Source organism: Convolutriloba macropyga, chromosome 6 (assembly GCF_964194025.1).
Source record: "Convolutriloba macropyga chromosome 6, txConMacr16.3, whole genome shotgun sequence".
Lineage (NCBI taxonomy): Eukaryota > Metazoa > Xenacoelomorpha > Acoela > Convolutidae > Convolutriloba > Convolutriloba macropyga.
The window spans coordinates 64,053,062-64,070,499 of record NC_134473.1 but is presented as its reverse complement, the minus strand read 5'-3'; the positions used below and the strand labels follow the sequence as shown (position 1 = coordinate 64,070,499).

Genomic DNA, 17,438 nt, shown 5'->3' with positions numbered 1-17,438 from the left:
ACCGTCCCCAAGTCGAGATGTGCGTTAATGATCAGACCCATCGAGACAATAATCTGCCATGATCAGACTTTAGATCGTTTTTCATACGTGCTCGTTTTTAACTACGGGTATTGGCCAGACCGAACAGACCAAAATTGCCATTGGGCAGACGGAAGGCGCGACCCAAATTTTTTCCAGACCATTGTCGACGGTCGCACCGGACCCCCCTGTCCGCGACCCAAGTCGGTCTGGCCAATACCTGTCTTGGGTCGCGGACTTCATCCTGGGTATTGATGCTACTACCTCGTCAGTTAACGAACCGGAGAAAATTGATCAAGCGCAGTACTATGGATTTTACCGAAAAATGGACTACTTCCTCAACAATACATTCGCTGACAAACCATAGTAGAAATGACAGCTCACAACCAACTGTTTAAGTTGAGCGACACAGCAGTTGCGGTAATGAACCCAGCACTTGCCCGAAATTGTTGTTCGAAGTCTATTTCAGTCAGAGCTATCTCTATTAAAATTTTTGTTTCATTTTTTTGATTATGCTCACAAAATTGGTAGAGGTGTTGATTATTTACACCTCTTTTGATACAAACTTTTGGTTTCGTTCCTATTATAAATTTTTATCCCAGCAGCATTTTCCAACTTCACAAAATTAATTTGAGGTCATGTAATAGTCTAACAAATTCAGAACTCTTTATTTCGATACATAAAAGTACATAAAAAGCCTCAATGTTATTTACAAGTTAATTTTTGACGCAATCTTCCAATATTTAAAAATATTGACAATTATTTTTAGTTCTCTTTGCAAAATTGTCCAGCTTATTTTCCATTTCGTAAAAAATTGCTGCATAAAAATTTGACTTTTAACAAAACAATTTGATTCCAAATTTATTTATTAAGCTCTAAGAAAAATTTTGTTAATAATTGTAAGAGTTTTTGCATAAAGATTGCGTTTTGATTGCATTTTCGTCTTCTATCAATTCGTTTTTGATTCTAAATTTGGTTTTTAGCGAAAATGTGGTTAGAACACTCAATATTTTCAAAACTCGATGGTTAACATAAAATTAGAAGCCAAACTTGCTATTTATTCGAAAATAATTGATAAATTTATGATAAAACTGATATTTATGGAAAACATATTTTAGCTTCATTAATTGCTTAACATAAAGACTTTATTTCATTCCAACATCAAGGCATTATATGGGGTCATCATTTATTCCATGGCCGTCTAAAAACCAATAATAAAATTTTGTAATTTTGTTATCATATTTTGATGTCTAAAGAGACTGAATTCGAGCAGTGAACAATGATTCCAATGTTTTTCCGCTCATATGACTTTGCTCAAACCGCATTTATTTTCTCTTGATTTTTCTTCAATGATATCTATTCCTAGACACGCTACGTAATTTTTTTCAAGTCTGTTTTCAAGTTTTGTGGAACCACTTTTGTCATTTGAGTACAAGAAGTCCTGATAATTCATCGTGTTACCGAAGAACCGAAGCCTATATACTGTTTATACTGTTATAAGCAGTCCACTGTCTTATAAAAAAAACAGCTAATAATTTGTCGATTGAAGGTGAAGTGAGTTTTATATGATTTAATTTATTGAAAGAGTATTACAAGGATAAAATCTAAAATAAATAAAGGTGCAAGAAGAAACAGAGTACTCATTAGTAATTAGGTAACGTTTATAATATTTATAATCGATGACAGATATCAACATAAAAATTGTTTTTTTGAAGAACAAAAGTCATGTAAAATCCATATCTGCTGCCGTTTTGTTGCCAATGATTGCGACATTTTTTTAGAGAAGCAAAAAAGCAACTATGATGAGATCGACTAAAGTTAACAATAATTTTAATTGAAAATGACAAAAAATAAGAAGCATCAAATTAGAAAATTTCGTTGCTTGAATTGTGCTGAATATTTCAAGCACTATAACTCGCTATTGCATCGCAGAGCTAAACATCAAGATGAATAGGTGGCTGCAGAATTAAAGTTCGCCCAACTTAAAATTTCTGAGTAGTATTCCAAAAAATTCTGCAGAATAACGTTTTTTAATTTTCCGTGTTTGCAAATGAAGAGTGAAAGACGAAGTCAATAACATGAGAAGTAATTGAAAAATAAAGAGACAACACAATTTCATATCAGATGATTCAAAAAGTTTATCTCCACATAATCACGTTGATTAAATCTCTCTCTCTCTCTCTCTCTCTCTCTCTCTCTCTCTCTCTCTCTCTATCTCTCTCTAAAATCTCCTTGTTTTACCTGAATCCCGGGTCGAGATGTCAGCGCCGTTTCAGCGCATATTTTTGTAAGAAATGCGCTAAATGCGATGAAATTATGTAAGACATGCGCTGAATGCGCTGAAATGCGCTGAAATTTCAAGATTGCGCTGAAACTTTAAAATTTCAGCGCACCTTCAGCGCATTTCTTACAAAATTTCAGTGCATTTTCATCTCAATTCTTACATAACTTTCAGCACCTTTTCAGCGCATTTCTTACAAAGTTTCAGCGCACCTTCAGCGCATTTCTTACATAATTTCAGCGCTTCTCATATCAAACGTTTCATTACTATAAATTCAAATTAAAAGGGAAGCATTTCAGTTCTCAATAGCGCAGTAGATTAATTGATAGATGAGACACAATGATCGGGGTTCGAGCCTCGGAGCGAAAGAAAAGAGCTGAACTTTTTGAAATTTCAGCGGATTTCAGCGCATTTCTTACAAAGTTTCAGCACTTTTCAGCGCATATCAGCGCATTATTATGTAAGGTTTTTGTGCTGAATTTTTTGAAAATTGAGCGCATTTCAGCGCATTTCTTACATAATTTTTGGAAATTTTCTCGGCCCGGGATTAACTTTTCATGGTTACCGATTGTCAAGAAAAAACCCGGAAAAATTGGTTTCTTCTACTTGGACTTTGATTCTCTCCAAAAAAAACGAGATGACCGCAGGTCCCATATACGCATAAACCGTAAATGTCATGTTAGGCACTTGCAGCAGAAATGCTTTGTGCATTGTTCACACTCAATCTTTTTATCATTTGGGTTTTTGAGGGTTTTACGGTAGTGTTGACCCCACCTCTAGTTCATATCCACAGTTTGAGTTTATTTTCCTCCTACCTTGAGCCATTATCGTTGGTTAAACGTTCCACCTATGCCGCAGCGTTACAAAAAAGTAGTTGCAGACAGATCTACCAAAGCAGCAAAATTAGAAAGCGATTGACCTTTAGTATTCCTGGGAAGATCTTATACAGCAACAGACAACCGCCCAGGCCGATCCGGAACAGAACAATTCCAGCATATTACCAGAGAAGAGGACTATTAATGTTTAAATTATTATTATTAATGGTTAGATTCGTCTTCTTCTTCTTCTTGTTCTTGTTCTTTGAGGACTGTTTTATGTGTGTTTTGGGTTTATCTCTCATCTGAGACGATCTTGAACGATTGTTTCCGATACGTTGAACGTTTTTTAGTACCACTGTTACTTGTACTTTTTTTCTTGTCCACTAAAGTTCGAAGTAAAAGCAACTCTAATTAAACTAATGGGTGCACTCAAGTTAGCTGTTCTCAGTACCAGTGGGTTTTCTCCTGTATGATATGAGTTTTTGCTTTGAGTCAATGACAAGTGTCTTGAGTGTTCACAGGCTCAAAAAGTTGTAGAATAGACAGAGACGCTGGGAAAAAAATTGGAGCTAACCAGTCTTTGAGTCCAGATAAATTTCGCAATAAAGTCAGCATTGGGGAAAACACCGAAACTATTTAAAAATATTTTTTGTTAAGATTAAGAATTTCCTTTGAAGCCGCGCAGGATATTTGCGTTGCTGATAAAATTGTGCCACAGTTTTGTTTGGGTCCTCTTCCGTAGACGACTTATCGTTAGGACTTGTTGTACTGGGTTGGCAAAAGAGAATCGGGATTTACGCTCAATCCTAGGATTACAAATCTTTCCGGTGGCACGCCCAGGTCGAGGTGGCCAGACCGAAGTGACCCCTGATCAGACGAGTTTCGAGCGCACACATGTTCCCGGTGCGCTCGAATTACATGGTCTGGAAAAGGCTTCGAGCGCACTTTTGTCTGGACAATGGTCTGGAACATGCCTGATCAGAGGCCACTGTTCTGGGACGGTCGGATCAGAGGCAGTTTCAAGCGCACACTAGTCTGATCAGAGGCCGATTCGAGCGCACACTAGTCTGACCAGAGACCAATTTCAGCGAATTTTTTTTCAAGTCTTTTTTTTTGTTTCATACTGACTTTTGTTGTCTCTGGTAAGAGTCAACAATGAAACAGCTTTCTGATCAGAACTTCATCTAAAAATCTGATGGGTTTGATCAGAACCAAGGGGTCCAGCTGATAAAAACTGCCGGTCCCCTCAAGAAAAGATTTTGAATCAACCAATTACACAATTTATGTACAACCATTCGTTAAAAGAAGTTTAATACATATTAAGAAAGAGTTTCAGTTTAAAAAGAAGTATTGAAGCAGAAAGTTCTCGTTAAAACTGAGTTTCTGTTCCTGTTGTATTAAAGACTTCTTTTGCATCCGGCGCACTCAGCCATTTCAAGCACCATGGAGGGCTTCTACTGGCTGAACTTGGCATTTCAAAAAGATAATGGATCGGATTCAGGGCTAGCCTCGTAGGGATGGTGTGATCGGCAACTTTCATTATCACAAGGTAAGTAACAAGTACTGCTAATTAATTAAAACAAAAAAAAAAAATTTTCAGGATATTAAATGTTTGATGACGTTGGTGGGACTCGAACCTCATTGTGTGGATGTCAGAATTTTAACCGTTATTAGTGCATTGCACTAAGTTTTGTTCTGTTTTTGGAGGTGTTTGGCATCATAGTTTCATTGTTCTCAGTTTGGAATTGTCTGAAAAGTTGAGACGGATGAAATTGGCTCATCCTGAGTCTCGAACCCACGCTCGCATTGTTAATATTGAGTTAGCTGTCCGCGCTAAGTTCCATGTTTGATGGCCCATATTTTCAATACTCTTTCGATCGCAATACGAATTAACTTCCAACCAATTAAAGCAGATAGGTAGTATAAAACAAATGATCTTAATTCGTATAATATAATAGTCGTCAGTCAAATGGAGAACAAATGCAAAAATTTTCTGTTCGAAAAGAAAGGACTGAAAAAGTTAAAATGAATTTTGTTTTACTTTCATAAAGGAAAGTGAATAAAAAAATCAAAACTGACGAAAAATAAGAAGTGCTTGATTAAAAGTGCTACGCTGACCTAACCATAAAACCACTGAAACCAAACCGCGCGCAGCACAAAGCTAGATGATGAAGTGTTTCTCTTGTTTAATTTAATTCAGTGGAGTATGAAATAGATGGTAAAAAGACTGAAATAAAGATTTCAAAAGGAAACGAAGCTTGTTTAAATTGATAATTGCCGTAATTAGCTTTTGTTTTGGTGTTTTTGGTGATCTGTTCAGCCCCGAATTTACTAAGCGAGCGGCTAGCTGAATAGAATGAAAAGAATGAAGTGGATTAAGATTAAGTTGTGTCTGGCCCCGAATTGACTAAGCGAGCGGCTGGCCATACACTCATAATATTTCTGATCGGATAAAAGGACGCCTATGTGCAAAATAAAAAGTAAGAGGAAATAAAAGGAAGGTGACACTTCTCGGCTTCGAACTCTTATCCGTTCGATTTGTTAGTTACGTGTATACGTAATTCTCCGCTGCGCCAATCGGCTTGGCTTCAACAATTATACTAAATCATTTTGAGTTGGCTGTAGGTAGTAAACGCTTTGACTGATATATGAAAAAAAAAGAAAAACAAAATCGCATAGTGATAAATAAACAAAGTTGGAGTCGAACCGTAGCTGTAGGTATAGAGATCTTCGTGTTCGTTGCTCCTCACAACTGCGCTGCTGGCTAATAATTTGTCTTATTTCGTTTGCTAGTCATTAAAATCGTGTGATGTCTTTCGCTGAGATTTCAATATAAAGTTGCACTTCCTTGTTTTCCCGTTTTTGTCTTCGTCTTCCTATTTATTCAATTCCTAAGTTTACCACTGATGTCAGTCCGGCTGCCGATTTTTCTTGGAAAACAATTTAAGGCCTTGAAGTTGGGGATGCACTGGGGCTCGATCCTCATTCTGTCATTCATCAGTGTTTTGTGCTGCTACCTACGCCGGATGGCTAGTGTGCACCAGTTTGTCATTTCTTTTTTTCTTTTTGTTTAGTATTGAAGGTGATCGAGAGTACTTTTGCAATTATTAAGCGGGCACTGCCTTTTTTTGAGAATTAGTTCCACTACAGACTGTGTGTTGTGTTTAATTGCCCGACTAATATACCCGTTTGCTAGTTTAATCTGAACTTCTCTAATTGTTTGCATGTTTGCGTCTTCATGAAGTTTTTGGACCTTGTAAAATCTAGGTTTTCGTAGGCAGATCCTCAAGGCTCTATTCTGGACACCTTGTATTTTATTAATGAGTGCTTGGGATTGGTCAATCCAACAGGCATTTGAGTACAAAAAAAGAGGCCGGATCCAAGATTTGTATACCAATAAAAGACTCTCTTTGTTGATGTTTAGATTGCTAAGTCTCCACAGTTGAAATAACCTGCTGTTTGCTTTCTTTATTAGGCTTTGGCAGTGATCGTTCCATCTGAGATGAGGAGTGAGAGTAATACCCAGAAATTTTAGCGTTTTTGTTTTTCCGACGGGTACGCCTTTTATTTTTAAATTGAGCTCAGACTTTTTCTTAGATGGGTTTTTAAAAATCATGTACTGAATTTTGTTAGGATTTATTTTAATTTTCAAGTGGTCACACCAGTCTATAAGGCTATTTAGTGATGATTGCAGATTGTTTTGAATTAGTTGTGTTGAGCGAGATCTGTAGTACAGGGCAAAATCGTCAGCGAACTGTGAAATCTGTGCTTTCATTTTTGGCAATCGGCTAACGTATATAAGGAAGAGAATGGGAGCAATTACGCTGCCTTGGGGCACACCGGCTGTCGGTAACTGGCGCTAACACTAGTATTTATCTTTATGTAAACGTTCCTTTGTGACAAGAATGAATTTATCCACTTAATGATTGGGATCTTCAGCTCAATTGAATTCAATTTGTGGATCAACCCTAGACGCCATACGGCATCAAATGCTTTTTCAACATCCAAGCAAACTAAACCAACCATTTCAGACCATCAAGAAAAGATTTTGAATCAAAGTAGATCAAGACGTTTTTATGCAAAGCTGTCTACGTTCATCTATTCAGTTAAAAGCATAAATAAATGGCTTACTCAGTAATTTTTTTGATTATTTTTTGATCATCATTTATTTTTATTAGCAATACTTTCAGGATTGGCTTTTTATTAGTTGAATATAAGAGTGATAAAATGATAGATGAAATGATTATATTATAACAATATTGAGAGATTTGATCATGTTTAAAATCATTCTCTGATCAGACTATTTCGAACGCACTGTAGTCTAAACAGAGGCAACTTCAACCGCACTTTTGTCTGATCAGAGGTGATTTCGACCGCGCTTTAGTCTGGGACTATATTTCGAGCGCACTCTAGTCTGGACAATGGTCTGGAACTCCTCTGGACAATGGTCTGGAACTTGTCTGATCAGGGGCCACTTCGGTCTGGAACTCGTCTGATCAGAGGCGGCTTTGAGCGCACTTCGAGCGCACAATGATCTTCGAGCGCATACTCGTCTGATCAGAGGTCACTTCGGTCTGGGACGGTCTGATCAGAGGTCCCACTTGTCTGGGACGGTCTGATCAGAGGCGATTTCGAGCGCGACCTCAACCTGGGCGGTTTGCTTCAGTTGAATTGGTGCTGCTTTGATAGCTTCTGCTAGATAACTGGCGCCGATTGTTGGAAAATCACTGCATTCAGCCGTCATAAATTCAGTTCATATAGTCTATCAGCACGCAATTTGTAATGGTGTAATGGACATCTATTTTATATGTTTATGACAACTATTAGGCTAAAAAACGGTTGATCTATATTCGGACATTTTTAATTTTTTCTTATATAATTAGTTGTACGGGTGAACATAGAATTTTGGTTTTTACAGTCTCATCCAAAATCATCAATAATTAATGTTAGAAATAGTTCGCGCGGACAATATCCGTTCTCTTTGTGCTTTGTTAACCGCACGATAGAGAAATTTGTTCATTTCGGGTCAGTGAAACCAAAACAATGTCGATGGCCTTCTTCGGTGCAAACGTTTTTGAAAGGCTGTTAACATAAAGGAAATTATCTTTTTGTCAGCATGACGCTTTCAGGTAGTTTGCAATGACAATTGTTAATGATTTTGAAAGTTTTCCGTTTGTGCACCCTCCAGATAAGTGGGTTCATTTTTTGCAGACCCCCCAGACACACGTGACATATTTTGATGTAAGGATTTATTATGTAATGGTACGTGCTCTGTAACCGTGTTGCAAAACGTATTGGTGCATAAACGGAAAACATCCTAATTTCACAGAAGCTCCATGATGTTTTGGGTAAACGAGATGAAAAATCATTTAAAAACGCTCAAATGAATGAAAGCCTGTCCGTCAGTTCGCAGTCCGCATTCTGCATTAATAGCCACTTATTTCTGCGTCCGAGGCACAATTGCTACGAGTAGATATTTCTTAATTGTTAGCCTAATTGTTATTAGACTAATTGTTGTGATAAACTTAGTAAATAGGTTCCTGTTCGATATGGTGATGTTGACGCTGGCTCTCCGGTGACTGGATTATGGCCCTGGCGCACTCGTTCTGGCACACTGGTTCATTCACAATGGTTCTGGCTCTCTGGTCCCATTTGATACGCAGATCCTTGCCCACACCATCAAATCATCAGGCTGTCGTGTTTCTTTACTCTTGCTATGTTTCATTCATCATAACCAGCTTCTCTTTACATTTTCTCTCCCTCCGTTGCTTCTGGTTTGTTTAGATATGGAAGATCACATGATTATACAAGAGACTTGCATGATTCGCAATACGCACACTCAGAATCAAGTATATCACGGAATTGAAGGCAGGAGGAGAAGTCCATATATACAGAAGAGCTAAGCTGTTGGACTTGTGCAAAGTCTTGAACTGCTACCCTTACCAAAAACTTGACAACGTAGTAGTAATCGCCGGTTTCAGTGATCCTCGCCTTTCCCCTCCCCTCCTCTTTAAAATTTAATCATTCACACTTGATCATTTCAAATACAATTTAAACAAGCTATAACAATTTCATTAACAATATTTATCTTGATTTTTCCGCTTTAGAACAATATTGACTCCAGCCCATTGAATAATTTCATAATATTACTGAGTTTAATATTGTTCTCACATCTTGTGTATACTGTAAAGAATCTTTGCATTTTTTGTTTTTTGGTAATCACCCGTTCTTTAATTTTCTAAGTTTTCGTATCTCGATCTTTGAATCTCATTTCCATATAAATGTCAATAATGTTATTCTCAGACCTAACTTATAGCCTTCCCACCTAGCCGTTCTTCCTCATGTCGATCCAGTCTCATTGCGCTCAGTGGCACCAACATCTCAGAAATGGTGGTATATGGTGCGTTTCCTGTGGTCATATCCATATTAGTTGTAAAGATTTAACCTCAGCCAGTGAGAATCTTGATGGTTCCGAATGTCAATTTTGCACCACCAAACGCGCTGCTAAAAATATCAACCTTAACACCTTCATCCGCCGCTGACTGCTAACATCCTCTTAACTAGAAAACCCGCTCCCTTCACATTGGACTTTCCATAGCAAAGACCCATAAACGCTTTCTAAGACAAAATCCAAAAAAACTACACCACCACAGCCACCTGGAACAAACAGTTCTTTATTGTGCTCAAGAACAAACCATGATATAGGTTTGTGGATACCCTGAATAATCTAATCTGGCCGATAGCCGAAAATAAGCGACATGCAGATTTTGCCTTCTACGCTAACATACACTTTTCACATCACACACTGCCCCGCAGCATGAAGAGCGATGGCGGTTCTGTCAATGAAACCACCATTAGATGTCTCGAGATGTAGGGCCAAAGATAATTAGATGAGCCGTTTTTTGAAAGCAAAACCCTTCAACGCCTACTACCAAAAGCTTCAAAGAACTATGAGAATAGAAACCTTGTACTTCACAACTCTTCTGGCAAAGTTCTTCACTCAAAAACGCTGTGAGTAACTCTTATCAAGCACTATCCCCGCTGTTTAACAACAATCAAACAATTTTTTTTGTCTAGAAAGTACAAATCAGGGAGATTCTCTGCTATGGCAATGAACGACATAGCCATATTACCACTGATTCATTGTGTTCAAACCAGCAGCATGCAACCGAAGTGGCATGCACACGATGGCTTGCTGTCGGAAAACTGACGGAACTCGAGTTTCGTTGATTGCCGCTGTCTCAGTGGCAGGCCTTTCAGATTTTTAGTGAACGGTGCTACATGTCATTTAGTGGTTATTAGTGGTTAAATGGTCAAAACAGCAAGAAACGAGAATATTCATAACCAACACTGATGTGGAAATCGCCATAGGCGCACGTGTTTTAGGCACCATGGATGGTTATAGCTCTTCGTACTCTGTTTTTGCCCATGCCATTTTTCTTAAACACGTTTATGCTGGAGACACTCATCATTTGAGCAAAAATTACCTGAGATTGTTTGTAGCTGCTTAACCAAAGGCGTCCAAAAGAAACTTGCCTACCTTATCCGAACAACGCGCACCTAAATCAATAACCTGGCAATCGTGGAAACAACTCTTAATGAGAAATTTATACCAACCATAAGTTTTCTCGAACCCGCTGATGGAAGCCTCCGAACTATTTACGCCCTGTATTTGCGCCCAGGTGGGTTCGATATAGCTAACCCGACTGCAAGTAGACGCGATTACTTCGACTGGGTTGACTCCTTCAACCCCCTAAGCAACCATGACCCTATACAGGCTGAGATCTTTAAAATTGTATGCAACTGGATGTACAATTGACCGGAATTAAAGAAGTGAAAATCGAGCTAGATAGTCTGAAAGAAGCAATTAATCAACAAACGAAAAATTCCTTGGAACTCGCTATCAAAGAGGCGCTTCTGGCTGGCTAAATGCTCTTTGAATCAAAAAGTACCGTTTCTGCCTAACCGAGTTAGTGTTTCAAGATGGACTAAACCTACGATATGGCCGCAAGTCAACAAAAACGCCAAGTTTATGTCCATGTCGAGAAAAATTAAACATCACGCATACCCTCCACTGTGCTAAAGGTGATGCAATCACATTTGCCAAAGCGAATTCCGAAACGCCTTCGCGAGTTTGATGAACGAGGTTTGTTATTATGTCGTATTAGTGCCAAAGCTTCAGTGGCTTCAAGTAGAATCCTCTCCACAAAACCTCAAGAAAAGATGACGACGCTCGACTTGACATCAACGCGATTCAACTTTTGGAAACTCGATTCTTTGGGGAACTCTGATTTTTCTGATGTCAAAGTTGTCAACCCCCTCGTGTCTTCATGCCCGAAAACCATCAAAGGTGCCTACTCACATCACGGACAGCTTAAAAACTAAAATATGAGAACCGCATTATCGAAGTTGGAAACATTTCTTTCAATCCTCTAGTTTCAGTCTGCACTGATGGTTCTGGCCCCTCCGCCACCAAAGCCATGAAAAATTCAGCCGAAAAAATAGCCGACAAGAAAAACGACCGAGGATTCTTCTTTTTGAGGACACCAACTTAATCCGAACCAAGTAAGTTACGCACTCCTGCTAAGCTGTTTGCTGTGTCTCAGGGGATGTAGAGTCCTCAAAAAGTCACACACCCGCCGATTTTTCGGGTCTTTCCCATTATAGCCCCCCCCCAGAAAATTATAGCCCCCCAAAAATCAAGTTATAGCATTCAACTAAATTCATCATTTATGCTTAAAATTGTTGGTTACAAATTTTTGTTTTGTTCCAGTATCGAATGCTGGAATTTTATGTTTGCAGGTTTCTACAATTTTCATTAAGTTCACAGGAGCCATTTCGTATTATCTCTGTAGCAGCTGAAATGCGGTTTTGAGAAGTCAACTAAAATCAGTTAAAATGGGCAAGCCCATGTCATCATCCGGCGGCTCGCCTACAATGAGTTCTGATTTTGTGCTAAAGAAGTGGTTATTAATTTCAGTGGCTCGCCAACATCGATTGCCGATTTTGTGTTAAAGAGGTGGTTTTGAATTTTCATCTTGGGGGGGGGGCTATAGGTTACATGCCCACTAAGCTGGGGGGGCTATAATGGGAAAGACCCGATTTTTCTGTCTGCAATTGTTGTAGAAGGAAGGCTGCACGTTTCATAGTTCACTTGCTTCTAATTCCTTGTTTTTATTATGCTTGACTACCGATTTGTTTAATTAATTTTTCTAGACAATGCTAAAAGCAGCTATTTGATTCAGCTTAGGTTAATGACGTTTGCTATAAATCCATTGTGTTTACCTTCTGTTTGACGATGCATTGAGCAAATATGCTTCTGATGCTTCATTGTTTCTATTTTTTTCTCTCTCTCTCTAATTAACAACAATAAGGGGCCGTGTACAACATCCGGCATCGATGGATGTAGGTCGAAAAATAGGTCATGATGAGTAGCACTTAGTAGCCGGATAATGCACTCCAAGCTGTCTCCCTCCAGACAGTGTAAAGACGGCCCAGTCACAAAAATAAATAACAAGTGGAGAGGAAAGCACCTATATATATATATATATATATATATATATATATATAGCACACATAGGGAACTAGAATGGAAGGATTAAAATAAAAATGGAACATCAAGGAATAAGCAAATGAATAAAGATAAGCAGCCAAACACTCAGTGCAGCCTTCCCTCCTCCACGACGGTGCTAATCAAAGTCTCACTGAGAACACGAGGCTTGAGGGCACGACATCCCCTCAAGCAGAGAACACAGCTCCTCAGAAGTGCGAAGCTGATTTTCGTTCGGATGTAGCTTATAGTGTCGGCGTACGGCTCCGCGTTTTTCGCTGATCTTGGTTGCGAGTTGTTTCATAACGCGCAATGCTGATGGACCTGGACCACCCGAACAAGCAAAAACCAGTGCATTGAAGCTGCTGTGTTCGGTTTTGCGGATTCGCTCTTCGTACTTATTTCGCTTGATGCTCTCGTGATATTTGTATGCATCTTTTATGGACTTAGGGCAGCTCTTCGCATGAGGGTTGAAAATCTTCACATAGAAGAAAGTGCGATTAAAGCGGGAGCCCCACAGACCGTTTGCCTGTATGTCCAGTCGAGCGTCATCATCAGTGGTGGTGGAATAACTCGAGAAAATTTCTCAATCGAGCGACTGAAATTTTGGCTCTATCTGTACATCGTGGCAAACGTCATCCATCAGGTTTGCAAACACATCTCTAATTTCGTTGTGTCGTAGGTGCGTATAACCGCCTTTGGCGCAATGGAGGGCATGGGTGGGGCTGAATTCTTTCCCGCATGGGCATATTGCTGGCGTGTTCTTCGCTTCCCAGGTGTAGCGAAGTGCTATTCCATCACGGAACTCAGTCTTCGTGAGGTCAAAACCATGTTTTGACAACGGAAGCGAGTTAAGCCAGCTTGATGCTCCTTTCTCCGAGGCTACCTGGATGGTATACTTCATTTCTGGTAGATTGTTTTCGATTCTGGAATTTTTCGAGATGAGTTCATGTTGATTGTCTGCTTTCTGTCTGAGACTGATCTTGGTTTGTTCTGCTTCACATTGTTGAATATTATTGAATGACGCCAATGGTCTTGAGAGTTCAACTGATTGCTCAAGATTGTTTTTGAAGATCTTGTGAGAGGGCAATGTTAAGCCCACCCATTCTGAGAGGGAGAGAAAAAAGTTCTCTTTCCTCTTAGATTACTTCTTTGCCGACGATGTTCGGTATGACTTGGCCAAGCCGCACCTCCACCTTGTCCAGAACCCCGTCCATCGAAGGTGTAGTACGCGAAAGGAAGCTCAACTTCTGTTGAACCCCCTTCGTCAAACATGCATAGGCATTCTGGGGAGAGGTGAGAGCAAATTGACCAAGTCTGTCTAAACTTTTTGTGTATTTAGTTTCAGCATCTTTCAGGAAATTTTTACTGGCCTATGAGCTTCCGATAACTGATCCCAGGACTCGAGCGCCCTGCGTGATTTCCACATTTGTGCCTGCAAACACAGTTGACGCTTGGCGCTCGCCTCCTGGCTTAATTATCAACTGACACTTCGGAGGATTGACAAGATATCCGTACTTGGGACCGAGGTCAGTGAGCTTGTCGAAGAGTGCCCTGATATCTTCTAACTTACCGACGACGCTACCATCATCAGCATACCATTTTTGTGTCAAAGAGTCATTATGAAGACTTGTTATTAGGGGTAGGATTGCGATTCCATACATTGCCATCGCAAGGGGATCGCCTTGTGTCGTACCTTCCTGAGACAGTATGGTCGACTTACCGATGTAGATGTTGAGACGGGTGGCTATAGGAATTCTGTAAGGCAACATGCAAAGATGGGCATAAGGCTTTCACGTTCTCTAATGCTGTTCGTCTATTGAGCACGTTAAAAGCGTTTTTGGCATCAATTAGAAGAATTGCTTCGTTTTCGGGATCATCGAAGACAGCGGGGTGGTAAGGAAGCGTGCGTGGATGTTCGCTCTGAATGCAGTTGGGCTCCAAGGGTTGACCTTCAGGATGTTTGTCGCCTAAAATCTCGAGGACCGGTCTACCGTCTATGAGATCTGTAGGTGCGAGCACGCCGCCTTTGTGCTCATCCGAAAGAACGCGAATAGCATTACTGATCTTACCACGAGACATGAAATCGTTGAACATCTTGAGGTCAGAGTGCTGCTGTTTGTTCCTTGAATTCATTCTCATTTGGATTGCCTTCGCTTCACAGAACAGTTCTGAGAAGTTGCAGCTGTACCATGCTTGCAGTCTACGCTTGATGGTCTTATTGTTCGATCCATCGTCCGTGTTCTTTGTTCGACTGAGGGTTAGGTGCTATAATTACTTTTGTTGAGCAAAAAGAAAAGCAGCATCTAATTGATAATCTCAAACAAAAGATCTAAAACGTCTTTTGGAAAGATTGTGTGATAGTAGGGGTCTTTCCCATTATATCCTCCATGAATTTATAGCCCCAATTATGGTATATTTACCATGATGGGGGATATGAAATATCTGAGCACTGAGCTGGTGCTCTTCGTTGATTCAATCAACCCCCCTGTTGACCCCCTCCTTAGTTCCCCGACTCATCCCACCCCCCCCCCCCTCAACACTCCCCAGTGCACCCTCCCAACCTGTCCTCCAGCTCTAGCAACCCTACCCGAATCGCCATGTTATATTTCGGAGCTTTTCGGTTTGTGCCGCCCAGTACGTTATGCGCCCCCAGTTACAGCACGTGCCATTACATAATAAATCATTGTAGAAATATGGCACGTGCGTCTGGGGGTGCAAATAATATGCGCCCAGTAAGCTTGGGGGGCTCAAACGGAAATGATCCTATATTTCTACCAAGTCGTAATTAATTTGAAGTTTCTCACCATTGTGCTTGATAAGATAAAGATGCAATAGTTTGCCGCACCTTTTCTTTAACAGCTTCGCAAAAGATTTCAGATTAGACGAAGTGCTACGCACATTGCGGGTCCTTGATTATAAAGTTGTTCAGTTGTAATTAAAATGTACCTCAGCCCGAGAAATGCTTGTTGAGCATTTCTTAAAAATTTCCTTTTTTTCAATAATAGCAATTAGCAAATTCACAGATTGATTGGTTTCAGAAATAAATGGGACTGTGTAAATGTCCCAAAAGAACGGTTACAAATCTTTTCTGTTTTGAACACAGAGTCAACGTATGCGAGTTCTGTCTGGTAGCGAATCATTCCAAATGTGTTGTGCAATCTTACCTCAAATGGTTGGAAGACAGTGATTACAATGCGGTCTGTTTGTTGTGCGATCAAAAATTAACCGATGTTGGGCCAACAATCAGGCTAGCGTGCTATCATGTTTTTCATCAGAGCTGTTTGGATAAATTTTACGCATCTCTACCTGAAAACACAGCTCCTGCTGGTTTTATATGTGCAGTTTGCTCGGAGCCCCTCTTTCCACCAGAGAATCATGAAGGTCCTGTTATCCAGGCGTTGCGAAGTCATTTGAAAACGCAGAGCTGGGCAAGAGAGGGGTTAGGGTTGCCTTTATTTGAGAGGGCTGCGCCGTTACCTCAAGCACTAAGTGAAGCAGATGATGGTGCAGGTGATTCAACTCAGAATGACGGAGAGATTATTGAAAGCGAGGGAGAAGATGGTGATCTTGTAAAAATTGTGACTCATCATCCCGCTTTTATGCCCTCTCAATTGCCCGTCCCCACAGCTGAGACTTCATACCGAGAAAAGTTCTCCGATCGCGGCAGAAAAGCAGATGACGACCAAATTCTACCTGACACAACTGTTAAAAAGGGTGATAGCGATGAGAATAAATATGCGAGAAAAAGTCTCCTGACTTTAGTGTCCAATTTCATGAAAGCGCATCAGATTACTCCCTTGATATCTTCGCACCGGCTTCCGAACCGAAAGTTGTTTCGATTCGGTCTCTACGCATTTTTCTTGCTCCTATTCCTGTTAACGACAGTTGCAGTTCTGCAGACCCTTAGCCGGTATTTGCAGCCGGACGACAGTCAAGACCCAATGCTGAATCCTCGCTTAAATCCAAATATTCGCATCGAGTAAATATTTACTGTTCCCCAAAAATCAATTGAAAGTTTATTGTTAGCCTTACGGACTTGATCATTACTGCGAAGATAAAATTTTTAATGTAACGAGTGTTTATTTCTAAATTGTACATATCCTGTTAAGATAGGTGTTTATTTTCCCTTATGTATCAAGTTGTACTCTTCAACAGAAAAATTATGTCATATTACAGCTACTATTTTGGTGCCGTTGATATTTCGAGGTAAGGTGTTGTAATTTCAGTTTATCAAATAATTGTTTTTCCACGAGTCGACAATAAGAGAGCTAACAAACAATAGAGACTTATTATGTCACCAATAACGAATTTGTTCGTGTATACAGTTTTGTTCTAAGAATTTTAGTTCAGGAGCCCCGCGAGATTACAGTTAGAAATTTAATTAAAAAGAACTGAAATTATTGAAGAAAATCCAAAGTAACAAAAACCATAGAAATCGTATATCATTCGTATACAACGGTAACATCCAAATAAGTCGATGGAAAAATAGCCGATAATAAAGAAAACCTAAAGCACAGGTAATTAAAATAACCCAGATTTAAAAATTTAGGCAGCTCGTCAACACTTAATTGTTACGACCCACTTTAGTGGGGGAGGAAGTATATACTCAAATGAGTTTAGTTTGTTCAGACAATTTTGGCCGATCGATATAATCATCGTAGAGAGTTGTGAATGGTATCATTAAAAAGCTCGACCAGCGTAGAATATGAAAAGATTTTTTCAATTTTCGCTTTTTATAGGGAGTTATCGAGGTTTAAAGATTTGGGAA

General features: G+C 39.7%; 1 protein-coding gene across 1 annotated transcript; it reads left to right on the top strand.

The window, feature by feature from the left end:
- The first annotated feature begins 15,712 nt into the window (after window positions 1-15,712).
- Window positions 15,713-16,908, top strand: LOC142341134 (zinc finger protein-like 1 homolog). Its single transcript, XM_075392026.1, has one exon. It carries the CDS (start codon window positions 15,715-15,717, stop codon window positions 16,651-16,653), a length of 939 nt encoding a protein of 312 aa, XP_075248141.1. The 5' UTR covers window positions 15,713-15,714; the 3' UTR covers window positions 16,654-16,908.
- Window positions 16,909-17,438: the final 530 nt, after the last annotated feature.